Genomic DNA, 13,133 nt, shown 5'->3' with positions numbered 1-13,133 from the left:
AGGGTCAAACTCAGAGGTGATATAATCAGGAACTGCTGATCCGTGGGATGGCTTTGCAGATATCAGCTTTGGACTTGGCCACCATAGTGGTCAGGATTTTGAAGTTAAATAGAAGATCGGGACTCAGAAGGCTGGAAGTCCTTTTCTTGTCTCTCCTTGGGCTGTATGTGACTGCTAACAAACAGGCTGACTTTCTTCTGCATAGGCCCTGGGTCTCAATGTCAGACTTCTCCCCTTGCTTAGTGCAAGCGCTCAGGCAGGCTGAGATTCAGATTTTGCCCAAGCTTTGCAGGTCTCCAGATAGCTGGGGGCCAGGCATGACTTGGGAGCTTGGGCTCATTCAATGCCATCTGGGCAGGCACAGATAGTCCAGTTTATCAACAGCTCTTCTGATTCCAGCTTTTCCTCAAGCCAGCAAAGCTGCTTTGAGCTGGAGCAGCAGCCAGCTGTGTATACTTGCGTGCAGAATGTGAGACTTACACCTGCTTTCTTAAACCTAGGTTGAATCTGAGCTTAGTCTTGGGGATAGATACAGATTTCCTCCTGTTTTGTTTTATTCACCTCTTGTATCAACATGTTATTTGTCTGTCTTATGGGTGTTTTAAATCATCAGTGTGGAAGAAAAGAGCTTAATACCTGGTTTTATGACAAACTTTCTGCCTGACTTTTAAGACACTTAGTGTCATTTCATTCAATTTGCCACGTTATGTGGGGTACATCTTCCTTTTTAGCTGGTGCGCACAATGCAGGAAAGGTTCACGGTGGTTGAAGATCAGTGTCCTTCCAGGCATCTACTCCCTGTGCTGGGACAGGACATACCTAGACCAAAATGGGGTCTAAAAGGTCTTTGCTACTTCTGATCAGAGGAGAGACAGCAAAGGAGAAACGAGGCCTGGCTGGATCTGAAAACCCTGGTTTTGTGCCCTTCCATATCCCTACACAAGCCATCAATCCCCTCCACTCTGGCACCCTCTTCCAGTCTCAAAGGGAAGACAATAATGTGCTAATTATGCAACCCAAATTACAGATGCTTCTTGAAGATTCATTCCTCTAGGGTAGTTCCTTTGGGTAGTTTCTCCGGGGCTAACGTTCTATAGGGAGAGGGAGATAAGGATGTCTTCTTGTCCAAGCTCATCCAAGAGCCATTCCAAGTCTGGAAGGGGTCTCCTAAAATCAAACCAGGTAATAACAGAGCCACTCTCCAGGGAGATTTCCTAGGTGCCTCTTTTATGTCTTTTCGTCCTTGTCAAGCTTAAATGTTGCACGTTGGTATGCTGTTTTCCATCTAATGCCTTTTGGAGAGGTCACTGGGGAATACAGGCTAAGTCTTCTAAGACCTGTGTAACGAAAAGGTGCTCTCTATAGGCAGTTTTCAGTGAGAGATTCTCAATTCTGGCACTTCCTTATTCCCTTTGCACGGGTAGCTTTCACTCTTTTGAGATAAACTGCAAGACGACTTCTTTTCCTAGGTTTTTGTGATATTAAAGTATAGTCAGCTTTGAAAGCTAAAGAAATGCATTAACAACGTCCATTCGAGCTGTGGAGGCTTGGGGGATTTTGAATTTTTTTTTCTTCATCATCTGTATCACATTTATGCTGAGGAAACAAAATGATATATTTAGAAATCTCAGAAAGTGAGGGGTTTCCTTAGGCAGCAACATTGACAGAAGCTTATAAAACATCCTTATATCCTGTACGAGGCCTCCTCTGCTCAAAATAAAGCATTTCTTGAGCACCACCTTGTGCTATGTGGTGGTCATTGCAATTTAATCTTGAGAGGGATTTGCGTGCAGCATTTCTATTGCCCCTGCAGAGTCTCTAGTGTGTTGTTGGGAACATGAGGATAATTTAGTACTGGGGCAACAAAGTATGTGTCTCCCCTTGGAGACAGGAAAGAAAAGAAAGCCACCTAATAGCATTTTCCGAGCACTAGTGACCTCTGATTACTCATCCAGAAGGGAGATTTTGTTCCAGAAGTTTCTGGCAAAGAGCAAGATGGTAGCCAGGGGATTCTGGTTAATGGAGCTTTAAAATCTGTGTGTGATCCAGATTTGGAAAAACAGCTTTTTATCTAGGGTTGGAAGAGTCTGCTCTTGCTCTTGGAATGAATTTGGATTGGAAACTCAAGGTTTCCTGACATAGCCTATGCTTATTCATTGCTAGAATCCCTTATCTTTGGAAATACCTCTGGCATCTCCCACTGTATGCTTTTTAAATGTGCATTGATATAAAAAAGTCTCCTTTTTTGTATTAGGTTAGTTTTCCATTATACTTCTAAAAATCATCCCATATACTGTAAGTGTGATAAACAAGTAGGAGCATTTATGGTGATGTGGGGAGTAGGAGACCACACAGGAAGCGTTTTTGGCTTTCTTCCCAACCACTCTTACAGGTGGAAGTTTCCGTAGCCCAACTTGCAAAATTTTATTGAGATTTTTGTTGGTGGCTTCATTTAACTGTCTGTAGTTATATAGGCATCTTCACTTGTATAGAGCCTTTATTTGGGTTAAGAGTGGAGTAGAGGATGGCTGAGTTGGTATTTTGGGGAAAGAAAAGTGAAAGAACTGTCAGCAACGCAGACAAGCACAGACCTTTTATGTTTCTCTTCCAATATGTGAGGTGGCCTTATGGCCTGCCACGTTTAGGGGGATTTGTTTGCCTATCGGGAAACACCGGAGCAGATGGACGTGTGGAGGACATGCTCCTGAGGACAGGGCTCCTTTGATGATGGTTGTCACCTATGGGACGTGCTCCTCACTGGCAAGATGGAGCAGGAGCCTCTCCTTTCCTTTAACACAGGACACCAGGTTTATCAGGGCAATGGGTGACCCCAAAGCTACTTGTGACTCTTCTTTTGGAGTCACAGAGCAGCCAGAATGGAAATACCCATTGCTTGGAGAGGATGGGGAGGAGATCAGCCCTGTGGGTGGTAGCACAGGACACCAGAGCCATTACTTCCTCCTTGAATTTTCATCCTTACCCTTCTGGACATAACCTCCTGGGAAGAAAGAGCGTTTCTCCTCATGGGCAACCCTCTGCTCCTGCAAAGGCTTTCCAGATCACAATTAGGAACTAGAAAGTAATTGGAAGAGAAAATTCATCTGCACTGATGCCTTGGTGAGTCTACAAAGCCAGGTCTTCGCGATCAGTGGCCAGTGTGATCACCCTCCTTGTCTTTCCCCTCACCGAGCTCCTTTGTCACTTTGGGTGTCACCTCCTGACAAGTCAGCTGAATAACAGTGTGTTCCTTTCTCTCTGAAGTGGGTGGCTGTAATGAAGAGCTGAATAACTCAGCAGCCTCAAATGGAGGAGAATGATTCACAGCACAGTGCATGGATTTCAAAACCAATGTATCTGAAATTTTAATGGAGAGGGGGAAGGAGCCTTAAGGACTCCAGTTTTAAACCAGCAAGCCTTGCATAAAATATGATTGAAAGGGTTTAAAGGAATGGGGAGAGGAAAGAGAGAGCAACTGCAGTTAAACGAGCATGATTTTGAGCTACCCAGTTAGTTGCCATTTGTGTATTCACTTTTGAAGCTGGAATATCATATAAACAACAGGCAGAGCCCCAGTCTGCATTTTATATTATTCACTCACAAACTTGCCCTGCTGCTAGACCACAAGCTAACTTTTCTGCCAGATGGAATCTGGTGGAACCATGTGTAGTTTTCCTGGAAGGCTCCAGGCCAAATTCACTAATGATCCAAACACCTGTACAAATGAAAAAGCAGAGCAGGATATCAGAAATGGATTTAGCATTTGTAAAATGAAGGAACGTGCCAAAGTATTCAAATAGAGTGGGTGAAAAATACAACAAGTGAGCACAGATCCCTGCACCTTAATGAGAGGAGTAACTACTGCATGTCCTAAAGAAGTGATCCCAATTATGTGAACATCCAAAGTATTCCTGAGACCAAATATGGTATTTTTGTTGCTGTGCCACTCCGACGGATTCTTTCAGCAACCTGCCTTCAGTGACTTTGTTTTGGAACATGCAAGATCACCATTGCTCCCTGCTTCCTGGGTTGTGTGGTAATAAAAGTAACTCCCAAAGATAATTGTGTGTCATTCAGTGCTTCTGAGTCACAAAAAAGAACTGTGTGAATATTCTCTTCCCTACAAGCCTTATGTGGATTTGCAAACTTTGCAAACTAATTAAACACCAAGTGTTGTGCTATCTATTTAATGCTGGTCAGCCTTGCCAAGGAGATGTGAAGAAGATAGGAATGAAGACCCCAAGAAAGGAACTTGGAAGTAATAAAGAAAAAGAAAAGAGAAGAAAAAGATAAGTGGAAAATAAAGAGATAGAAGGAAACTGCAGGAGTAAGCAGTTGTTTGTAATACGTAGCTCCCAACAGAAGCAACTGCATGATTAAAGAAAGGGTTTTAGTAACACTGGAATTTGTGAATAAGGTTCAAGAGTAAGAGGTGAGATTCTTGGTGATTCTTGGTAAGAGGGTGGCGTTGTCTGCTTTAGAAGTCTTGGTTTGGAAAGACTACCCAAATTCTTTTAATCTCTAAGAGAGTCGTTAATGTCTAATATTCTGTGATCAGTCTGTGCTGTCACCACCTCTGATTACACAACCTTCACTTTACACTGAACATTTTGTGTGGGAGTCTGTACAAACATAATACAACCTGCTTTATGGTAGAAGCAAAAGGGAAGATTTCCATTGTTTTTCTGCAGAATGCTGAAGTTTTGGCCTTTGTCTTTCTTATGGAGTAAACTCTCGACTTGTGAGCAGTTGGGCCATCGGCTGCAGCACCTCCAGATCATCAGCAGCAGAAAGAAGGCTCAAAACCAGACCCAACTAATGAGGTACGGAGTACACAGACAGACAATACACATCACTACTGTAACCCCGTCTCCTTCTGGAGCCTTCATTATCTATGCAACTAATTTCAACTCTAGCTGCCAAAAAAATCACTTCCATGACTAGGGTGTCATCAGAGAGCTTATCCTACGTCTACCATCTCGTTGTTTTTCCATGCTGCATGTCTAGGTTGCTCTTGCTTTGTGTTGAGATTATCCCCCTGGAGTGACTTGGGATGTTTTCTGCTGCCTCACTCTGTTCCTAACTCTAATCCTATGCTTGTTCTGCAGAACGCTGCTGCTCCTGCCCTGGCTTGGTTGTGGAGCTCTGGGCTCTGTTTTATGTTGCTAAGCTCCTTCCTTTGCACTCAGAAGCCTCAGGCACCTACCTGTCTCTTGTGTTATGACCAGAGGGAAGTAAGGTAGCTCCTTTTGGAGCTGGAGGTTCAGGAAACCCAAACCAAGGATGCTGTGCTCACTGCAAAGCTCCACAGGTGGCCTGGCTAGCATGACAACACAGCAGGGTCCTCAACTGCACCGTGCCATGTAGACTTGCTCTCTCAGCTCCCTGCTAGTTGGCTGATCTTTACCCTGCACACTGTTTTATATTGCAGATGTGCCTTTTGCTGGATACTGCCCTAGCCTGGGGAACAAGACTGGGATATTGCCCAGGATGCCCAGGGAAAGCTCACCCTGTCCTGTGTGCGTAGTGCTTTCCTACCACTACTCCCACGAGCTCAGTGCTTTCACAGATGTTGCCATTGCTAGCCACAGACTTGATGTTAGTGGCATGTTATATAAGAGCAGAAAGGTTTGCACACTCCTGCCTTTTGCCCACTCAGGGAATCTTCCTTCCAGTAACTGAAGACCAGAGGTTCAACAGTAGTAACAAAATCAGTGCAACAGAAAAAGGGAATGTGCAGGCAGTGAGTCTAAGAGGGAGAGGCAGAGATCAGAGGCAAATATTGAATACCCTGTGGCAATTACATAGTGAGTCTTGTTCTGTGTGTTCGTCTGATCCTGCAGTAATAGATTCCCCAGGAATATTTATAATAGATCAGTGCAGTTCACTAGCCCTTCTGGATATGTTCCTTTACCCAGAAACACTATTTATTACCCTGATTAGTGGTTCAACAAAAGTATACCTCTTGGAGAGCGAGCACGTCTCAATGCGAAGTTCATCTTGAGTGCTAATGCCCTTAGGATTGCTAAATCCCCACTGAGTATTTATACTTTATCTAACTAGCTCTTTGTAGCTTCAGTATGAGTGTTCACTCCCTCTGCTAAAATGGCACTTTATAGTAGCAGGATCCAGGTGGCCCAGTGTTTGGCCACAGAAGTAGCAATGAAAGTCAAAAGGTCTATGCAAAACTTCTCTTAAATAAGTTGTCCTTTTGCCCCTGTAAGTAAAAGACGTTATGGAAATGAAGCCAATAGTGTTATTGAAACATTAAACACTGTCCTTTTGCTTTAACGTTGTTTCTCTTTATCCTGCATGCAGGAAAGCCAACATCTTTGTCTCACTGCTGGTTGATGTGGCTCTGGGGATCCTGCTGATGTCCTGGCTGTACAGAAAGAACCGGATTGGTCAGCTTGCTGACACTCTTATTCCTGTGGCTGATGTGAGTCTCAACAGAGTCTTTCTTCTTTTGCCTGCCATGTGTGGTGACCAGCTGTTGACACGTAAGGTAGTTTCAAGGAGGCAGTGCCTTACGTCCAAGAATTTCAGAGTGCCCTATCTCAAGTCAGGCAAATTCCTCTCATTTGGAAGGAATTTGAGTATGGAATTCCAGCAACAATATATTTTCTCCTGCTTACCTTGTGTTTCTTGGGAAGAGCTGAGTTCCCCCATTGAGGATCTACTTGGTCCATGTCTAACATTTTCAGGGTCACAAGCCGTATGTCTCTAATCATTCTTGCACATGCTCTGCTTTCAGAAAGAGTGTACAGAGTAGCCAGCATAGAAGTGGATCATCATGATTACTATTTTTGTTATCTTTTCTAATGAAACTTAGAAGGGTAGCATGTTTCAAACATTCTCTTCAGCAACAGTGGTTACAAAAGAAAGGACCGCAATACTTGAAGTACATTTGATCTTGTAGTTTTTGAGCTATAAATTAAAAATCTGGTAAGTCTTATTTCTAAGTCTTTTTCCTTACAGATTATTTCAGATGGAAGAGTTTAAGTTCTCTAGAGTTCTCCCTCAAGGAATACTGGAAGGCTCTAGCACTCAGAAATCGGATTTCTTAACAAATCTGCAAGGAAGTGGCTTTTGGCCGAAGTCCTGTTTTCACAGGTGGCTCCAGGAAGCGTTCCATCTGTCCAGTGTCTTTGGCAGATGGCTGCTCTCTTTGCTCAAGGTGCATCTGATCACAGCCCCTGTCCTGGATCGGCTTGTCCATGAGAGTTGCTCATTCGTTCCTCTTTCAACCATTTAGCTCATCTATCAATGCACTTGCACATCATAGTGTCATTTATTTCCACCAGATCTCCTAAATGGGCGTGTTTCAGCATCACCAAAAGCTGTTTACTTACTTTCCTGGAAGCATTAACCCCCACTGCTGGGGATGACCTGGTATTCAGCTTGCACCTGTTTCTTCTCTGTAACTTCTCCAAGCTTACTGCTTCAGGATACTTACAATTCCTCTTACTTTCCAGCCTCACTTTCTTCTTTTAACAGTATTAGTTTGTGGACAAAAAGTCATTTGGAGTCTTTTTACTACCTTCAGTGCTCAATGATTCTTGTGCATTTCAAGTCCTAAAAATTACAGAACGGAGAGATCCCAAAATATATCCGTGACTTGAGCATGCACTGTGCAAGCCAGTATCTCTTTGTTTCCCGGTGTGACAGCAGCATCTCGTTTTAGCCATTCAACAGTAGGTTTCCACTTTGCTGCTGAGTCTCCATCTGGTACACATTATTCCCGTCACTTGAGCTTTCTCAAGTGCTTATGCTTTGCCAAGTTCAGGAAATTCAAACTTTCCCATGTGCAGGAGTGACACTTCCTTACCTAGTGCTCCTTGCTCTTCTGTTTCCAATAAGTGCCCCAGGTCTGATGCTGACACTGACCTTCTTCTGCAGTACAACTGTAACATAATATAAATGAAACATTACAGATATAAAAACCTTACTGATTTGCTTGATTGATTTTTAGATTGACAAACCTTGGCCTATGTGCAGGTGTGGGGGCTGGATACAGTGCATACTTAATCTGTCTTCTTCTAGCAGTTCCAACCTAGCACTAGCACAGAGGTCCTCTTGGGTACCCATCTCTGTGTGGTTTTGAGTTGGTTTTGCGTATTAATTGGAATCCAGCTGCCAAACTGTCACTTAGATTTCTTTTGCTGTGCCTCCCACTGCCAGCCAGGCATCTCTGGAGAGATGCAGGAGCAAGTAAGTTGTTTCAGCCCTTGACAACCTGCCAGGGTCACAAGCTCAGCCTGCTTACGTGAGGACCAAGCCATGTTCCCTGGCCGCCGTTCAGCATCCCCTGATATCATAGTCCTCAAATCAGCACTTAGCCGGTGTTTTTTGACGATACACAGGACGTCACGGACTGCAGCTCCCACTTTCCCTGCTCGATGAGCTGTGCTAACTGCAACAGCAAATTTCTTTTGTCAGTATATGAAGCAGATGTGATTCAGAGACACCTGGGGAGTAGCTACATGCGATACCTAGGGCTTACTTTTGAGCAGGCTTTCAAAACAAAGCATGAAAAATGTGAATAATCTCTCTAGGTGCCCTCCCTCACAACTCCTACCCTCCTTCCTCTTGCTCCCTCCAGGCTTCCAACAACAGTGCTTGTTTTTGCTCTCCTTGAGACCAAACCAACCAAAGTGCTACATTTTTCTCTTTTGAAAAGAAGAACTGATTATAAACCATATTTTTTCCTTTTTTTAACCTCTTCCGTTCTGGCTGTGTTCTGTTCTCCTTAGCCTGTAATATCTTTGAAGCGATATCATAGCTCATGCCTCCCAAAACGTTCCTGGGACTTGGTGGCAATTGGATGCAAGATCCTGTTCAGTCATGTTCTACTAATCTGTAAACCCAGTAGGGAGAACAATACCTTGAAAATATTCTTAGATGTCATTTGTGAAATAGTGAAACTTAGAGCCCCAAACACCTTCAACAGGCACAGGGTGATTGTGTATAGAAAGAAGGACTTTTCTTTTTTGAGTCTAACTAGAGCATGTGCATAAATATTCTGTTCCCTCATATGCAGCTCTATGCAGCTTAGCCCTATATCTTGCAATATGAAGCAACCTTTCTGTAAAAAAATACAGAAAAAAAAACAAGTGATAAGCAGAATAGAACAGGTAATTTAGAGTGGTAGACCTGTGTGTCTTTCACTATGGATGTTACCTCACCACTGCAGCCTCGGTGTTTGAGGTCTAGCAAGCAGACTATGACTATACAGAAAATATCCCCACAGTGATCTAATCTAAACCACATGAGTTTCAGTCTCTGGGTTGAAAACGTCCCTACAGACCCTTAATGAAACAACTTCCATGTAATGCACTGTATTCTGTTCATTAATATTAGATATATTCAGTGTTCATGACTGCAATGAGGGTTTTGCCTCCTAGCCACTTTCTCTGATTCTGCTCTTGATCAGTATAATGGGAAAACAACCTGCAATGTTATGAGCTTGTTCTGAAAAGCTTTGAGCAGTTAAGTAACACTATGTTAAGGCATCTTCCCAAAGCTGCAATGCCCTATCAGATTTTAGCAGCACCTTTGGAGCTGGAAGTCTCAGAAACACTCAGTGCTGGAAACCAGCCTTGCTGAAAGACTACTTTCAAGCATTTAAATATTTTATTAAAATCTCAAAATGCTTTTTTAAAGTTACAACTCCAACATTTTAAATATTTAAAGCAGTCTATTTATAAAGTGGCTAACACTTCTTTCCTGGCAACAAGGGTAAGATCCATGAGTTCAAGCTAGTTCTTACTGGCACTAAACACTTTAAGGATTGTTGAGAGAAAGGGAAAGTGAATGAAAGAATAAAAGAGCCATGTTGTTAGTTGAGTTTTCGGGCAACCTGAAGATAGAGCATGTAATTTCACTACTACATTAAAAGTTCGTGTTTACAAATTCATTTTACAATGACTGTTAACTAATATATAAAAGGGAATCATTCTTTGGAAATAATTTGCCTACAAAAAAATTATTTGTAAGAATGTGGGGGAAAGTAGGCTACAGTGCATCAGTTTCAGGTAGCACATCTTAATTCTCCTGCACCCACACAGTTTTCATTGCATATGCACTCTCATGCATAGTTTTGGTTATGACTGAAGTTTTCAGAGATTGCAGGTGTTCACTCATGTTCTCAAGCTGCTAATGCAAGAAAGTTTCAAGAGGCCACTTCTCCCAGGTTGCCCACCCTTTTGCTGGTGACCACTACTCTCAGCTTCCTCAAAGAGTCTGGTGGATGGATTCTCCATTGATTTTTGCTTACAGGAGGAGGTCACGCTGCTAAGTGCTGAAGTTGACAAGCAGAGCTCCTCTTCTGCCCTGCCTACTTCAAGGCATCTGACACCTGACAGTAGGATGGGATGGGGAGTTAAAATCAGTAAAAAAATCAGCCCAGGATTAAATCACCAGCGATTGTGAGTCAAAACTCTCAGTGACTTGGGTAATGAACTCACCCAGACTTTGTCCCCCGTGATTCAGAGGGCTCCATTTTTACAGGGATGCAATAGGTATCTCTCCCAGAAGCCCACAGTAGAGACAAGGTAGTGGCCAAGACAGAGACAGGATGTAGCCAAGCAAGATCAGCACTCTACACCACAGTTAACCTTGCCCAATAGACCACAGGCTATAAACAAAGTTAGTCTATGCATGAAGTATGCTCATATAATTACATTTTCTACCCTGCTGTAAACATACAGGTTATTTGGTGTAAAAATTCACCATTCCTGTCCAGGGATGCACCACCCTCTTGCCGTTCCAGAATCCTGATGGTCTTCTCCATAGTGAGATGGCTCCTTGAGCTCTGACTGCTGAGCTGGCTGTCTAATGACATTGGTTTGTGTACCTGCACTTGCCCGTCTCTTGCAAGAAGTCCTAATTGTCAAGAGGTCGTACTGTGCAAGTCGAGCAGAGAGGCCAGAAACCAACTCTAGGTTCCATGTTTCCAGCACTGAGACCATTTAAACAGATCAGCTTCTTCTTGTGCTGCTATACTTACATTTAGAAAAGAATCATTTGCCCATAAAGATGCATTTTTGATTTAGCTAGTTGTCTAAAAAATCACTCTTTTCTTGCATGCTTTTTTTCCCCATGATTTTTTAGGGTGCAGGAGATTACTTTGCTCAGTGGGGTTGGAGTTGACTACACTGGACCTATTCAACACAATACATCTTTAATCTCATTTCTTTGTTTGTAGCATGTAGCTAAAGAGCTCCAAGACCTGCTGCAGTGGCTAATGGGAGCACCAGCTGGACTAAAAATGAACCGAGCTTTGGATCAGGTTTTGGGTCGTTTCTTCCTTTACCACATCCATCTTTGGATTAGTAAGTGCAACAGTTTTACTTCTTTGCCTCCTCTTTCATCTCTTCCTTCCCAAGTATTTAATGTTTGCCTCGAGGTAAAAAACGAATCAAAGTGCACTCCTGCCAGTGCATGCTTGTCTTTCTGCTGTGGGAACTCAAGCTAAACGTGGATTCCCACACAAGAAAGTTGTGCATATTAAAAAAGAAAAAAAAGGTGCTTGTCTCGATGATTTGCAAATAATGCAAGTCACAGCAGAACTTACTTTTTGATGCCATTGGTAGTTACTGTCCAAAGAAAATTTTAGTTTCTATGTAGGCTTTTGTAGTCCTTGCCCTGTAAGAGGTAGTTGATAGGATAGGGGTGAGAAGTGTTATCTCAGGACATAAATGCAGGCCCACTCCTGGCATGTTGTTTCAGTGAAGGTTGCCTTGTGCATTTAAAATGCAATTATGAACCTGAACAGAAATCCAGAAAAATAAATCACATGTAGAGGATGGCGATTCCTCTGTTCAAACTCAGCATGTGCCCCCCTTCCTCGCAGAGTGGTCACAGCTGGACGGAGACCTAGGAGGGAAGAGAAGTTCTTTGGACTCTCCTAAATAGAAAATGGCCATCTGAAGGAATTTTCTGGTTTTATTTCCATGTTGTTTTAACGATATCTCTGGAGTAATGTTCTAGGGCAGGGACTTTTGGGAATTTCAGCAGGAAGATGTTGCAGAAAAACGTCCTTTCTTCAGTCTCATTCTCTGTGATGTCCACTAGGCTACATTCACCTGATGTCTCCATTCATTGAGATGATCCTCTGGTACGTTGGTCTGTCCACTTGTCTGGGCCTTACTGTGGCTCTTTGCATCCTCTCTGACATCATTGCTCTTCTGACCTTCCACATCTACTGCTTCTACGTCTATGGAGCCAGGTGAGTTGATTTCTCTCCTTTGTATCTTAGATATGCTTGGAGAGAAGGGCTAACACTTGTGTGCAGGGCATGCCTTTAATTTGTGGAGCAGCTAACAGCTCTCTGGCAGATATTTACTGCTGTTGCTGTTAAAGCCTCTTACTAAACCAGAGGCACTTTCATCATACCTGCTTTTACCTAGTGCTTTGTATCTAGGGCAGCTGGGCCACAGTGGCTTGATTTTTCACCAAAGAACCACAAAACCTACACCTTCATATATCAAATCTGTGGGATATTCATTCATCTTATTCCAGACCCAGATATCATATGGGTACATTCATTCCCTGTATAGCATTTCTTTTAACTTCACAGTTTAAGCTGAAAACGAAATTGTTACATTTTTCTAGGTAAGTAGAACTGATAGCCACAGCAGTACAAGCAATCTATCTTCCAATTCTCTTGCATTTAATATTTACTTACTGTGGTAACGATCTGGAAAACATAAAACTACCTAGGAGGTAGAGTGCAATAGAGCAGTTCATGCCTTGCCTTTGAGTCTCTCTTTTTAGCTGTGCCTTACCCAGCAGTTTTGAGGGAAATTAGAGGCATGGAGGAAGAAATGGGAACCCTTGAACTTCTGGAGAAGCCCAGGTCCTGACTGTGCTCTGCTCTAGAGCTTCTGTCTGTGCTCTGGAGCCCAGCTGGCAGGTTTAAGGTTGCAGCACAGCTGTGGCACCTTCCCCACGTCATTGTCCAGACCTATTGAAGGGCCTCATGGCCTGGGAGCCAGGCAGAAACTCTGAGGGAGGAGTTTCCTCCTCTGGAAGAACCTCTCCTCAGGAGAACCTCTGTGTGAGGAGCTTTGGGGCACATTTGGGATTACTGTGCAAAGGGGGGCAACCTTCTGTGCCTGGTGTCCCCCACGGAG

At 43.3% G+C, this 13,133-nt stretch overlaps 1 protein-coding gene across 1 annotated transcript in view; it reads left to right on the top strand.

Annotated features, from left to right (window-relative positions):
* The window catches only part of PIGQ (phosphatidylinositol glycan anchor biosynthesis class Q), a 29,511-nt gene that overhangs the window by 4,813 nt on the left and 11,565 nt on the right, over positions 1-13,133 (top strand). The window contains exons 3-6 of the mRNA XM_088523013.1: positions 4,689-4,820; positions 6,316-6,436; positions 11,204-11,330; positions 12,073-12,226. Coding sequence (XP_088379139.1) covers positions 4,689-4,820; positions 6,316-6,436; positions 11,204-11,330; positions 12,073-12,226 — 534 coding nt within the window. The remainder of the gene's footprint in view (positions 1-4,688; positions 4,821-6,315; positions 6,437-11,203; positions 11,331-12,072; positions 12,227-13,133) is intronic.

This window comes from Tinamus guttatus, unplaced genomic scaffold (assembly GCF_059628265.1).
Source record: "Tinamus guttatus ecotype Peru unplaced genomic scaffold, ASM5962826v1 Tinamus_guttatus_pri_ptg000172l, whole genome shotgun sequence".
Taxonomy (NCBI): Eukaryota; Metazoa; Chordata; class Aves; order Tinamiformes; family Tinamidae; genus Tinamus; species Tinamus guttatus.
This window is presented reverse-complemented; position numbering and strand designations above follow the sequence as displayed.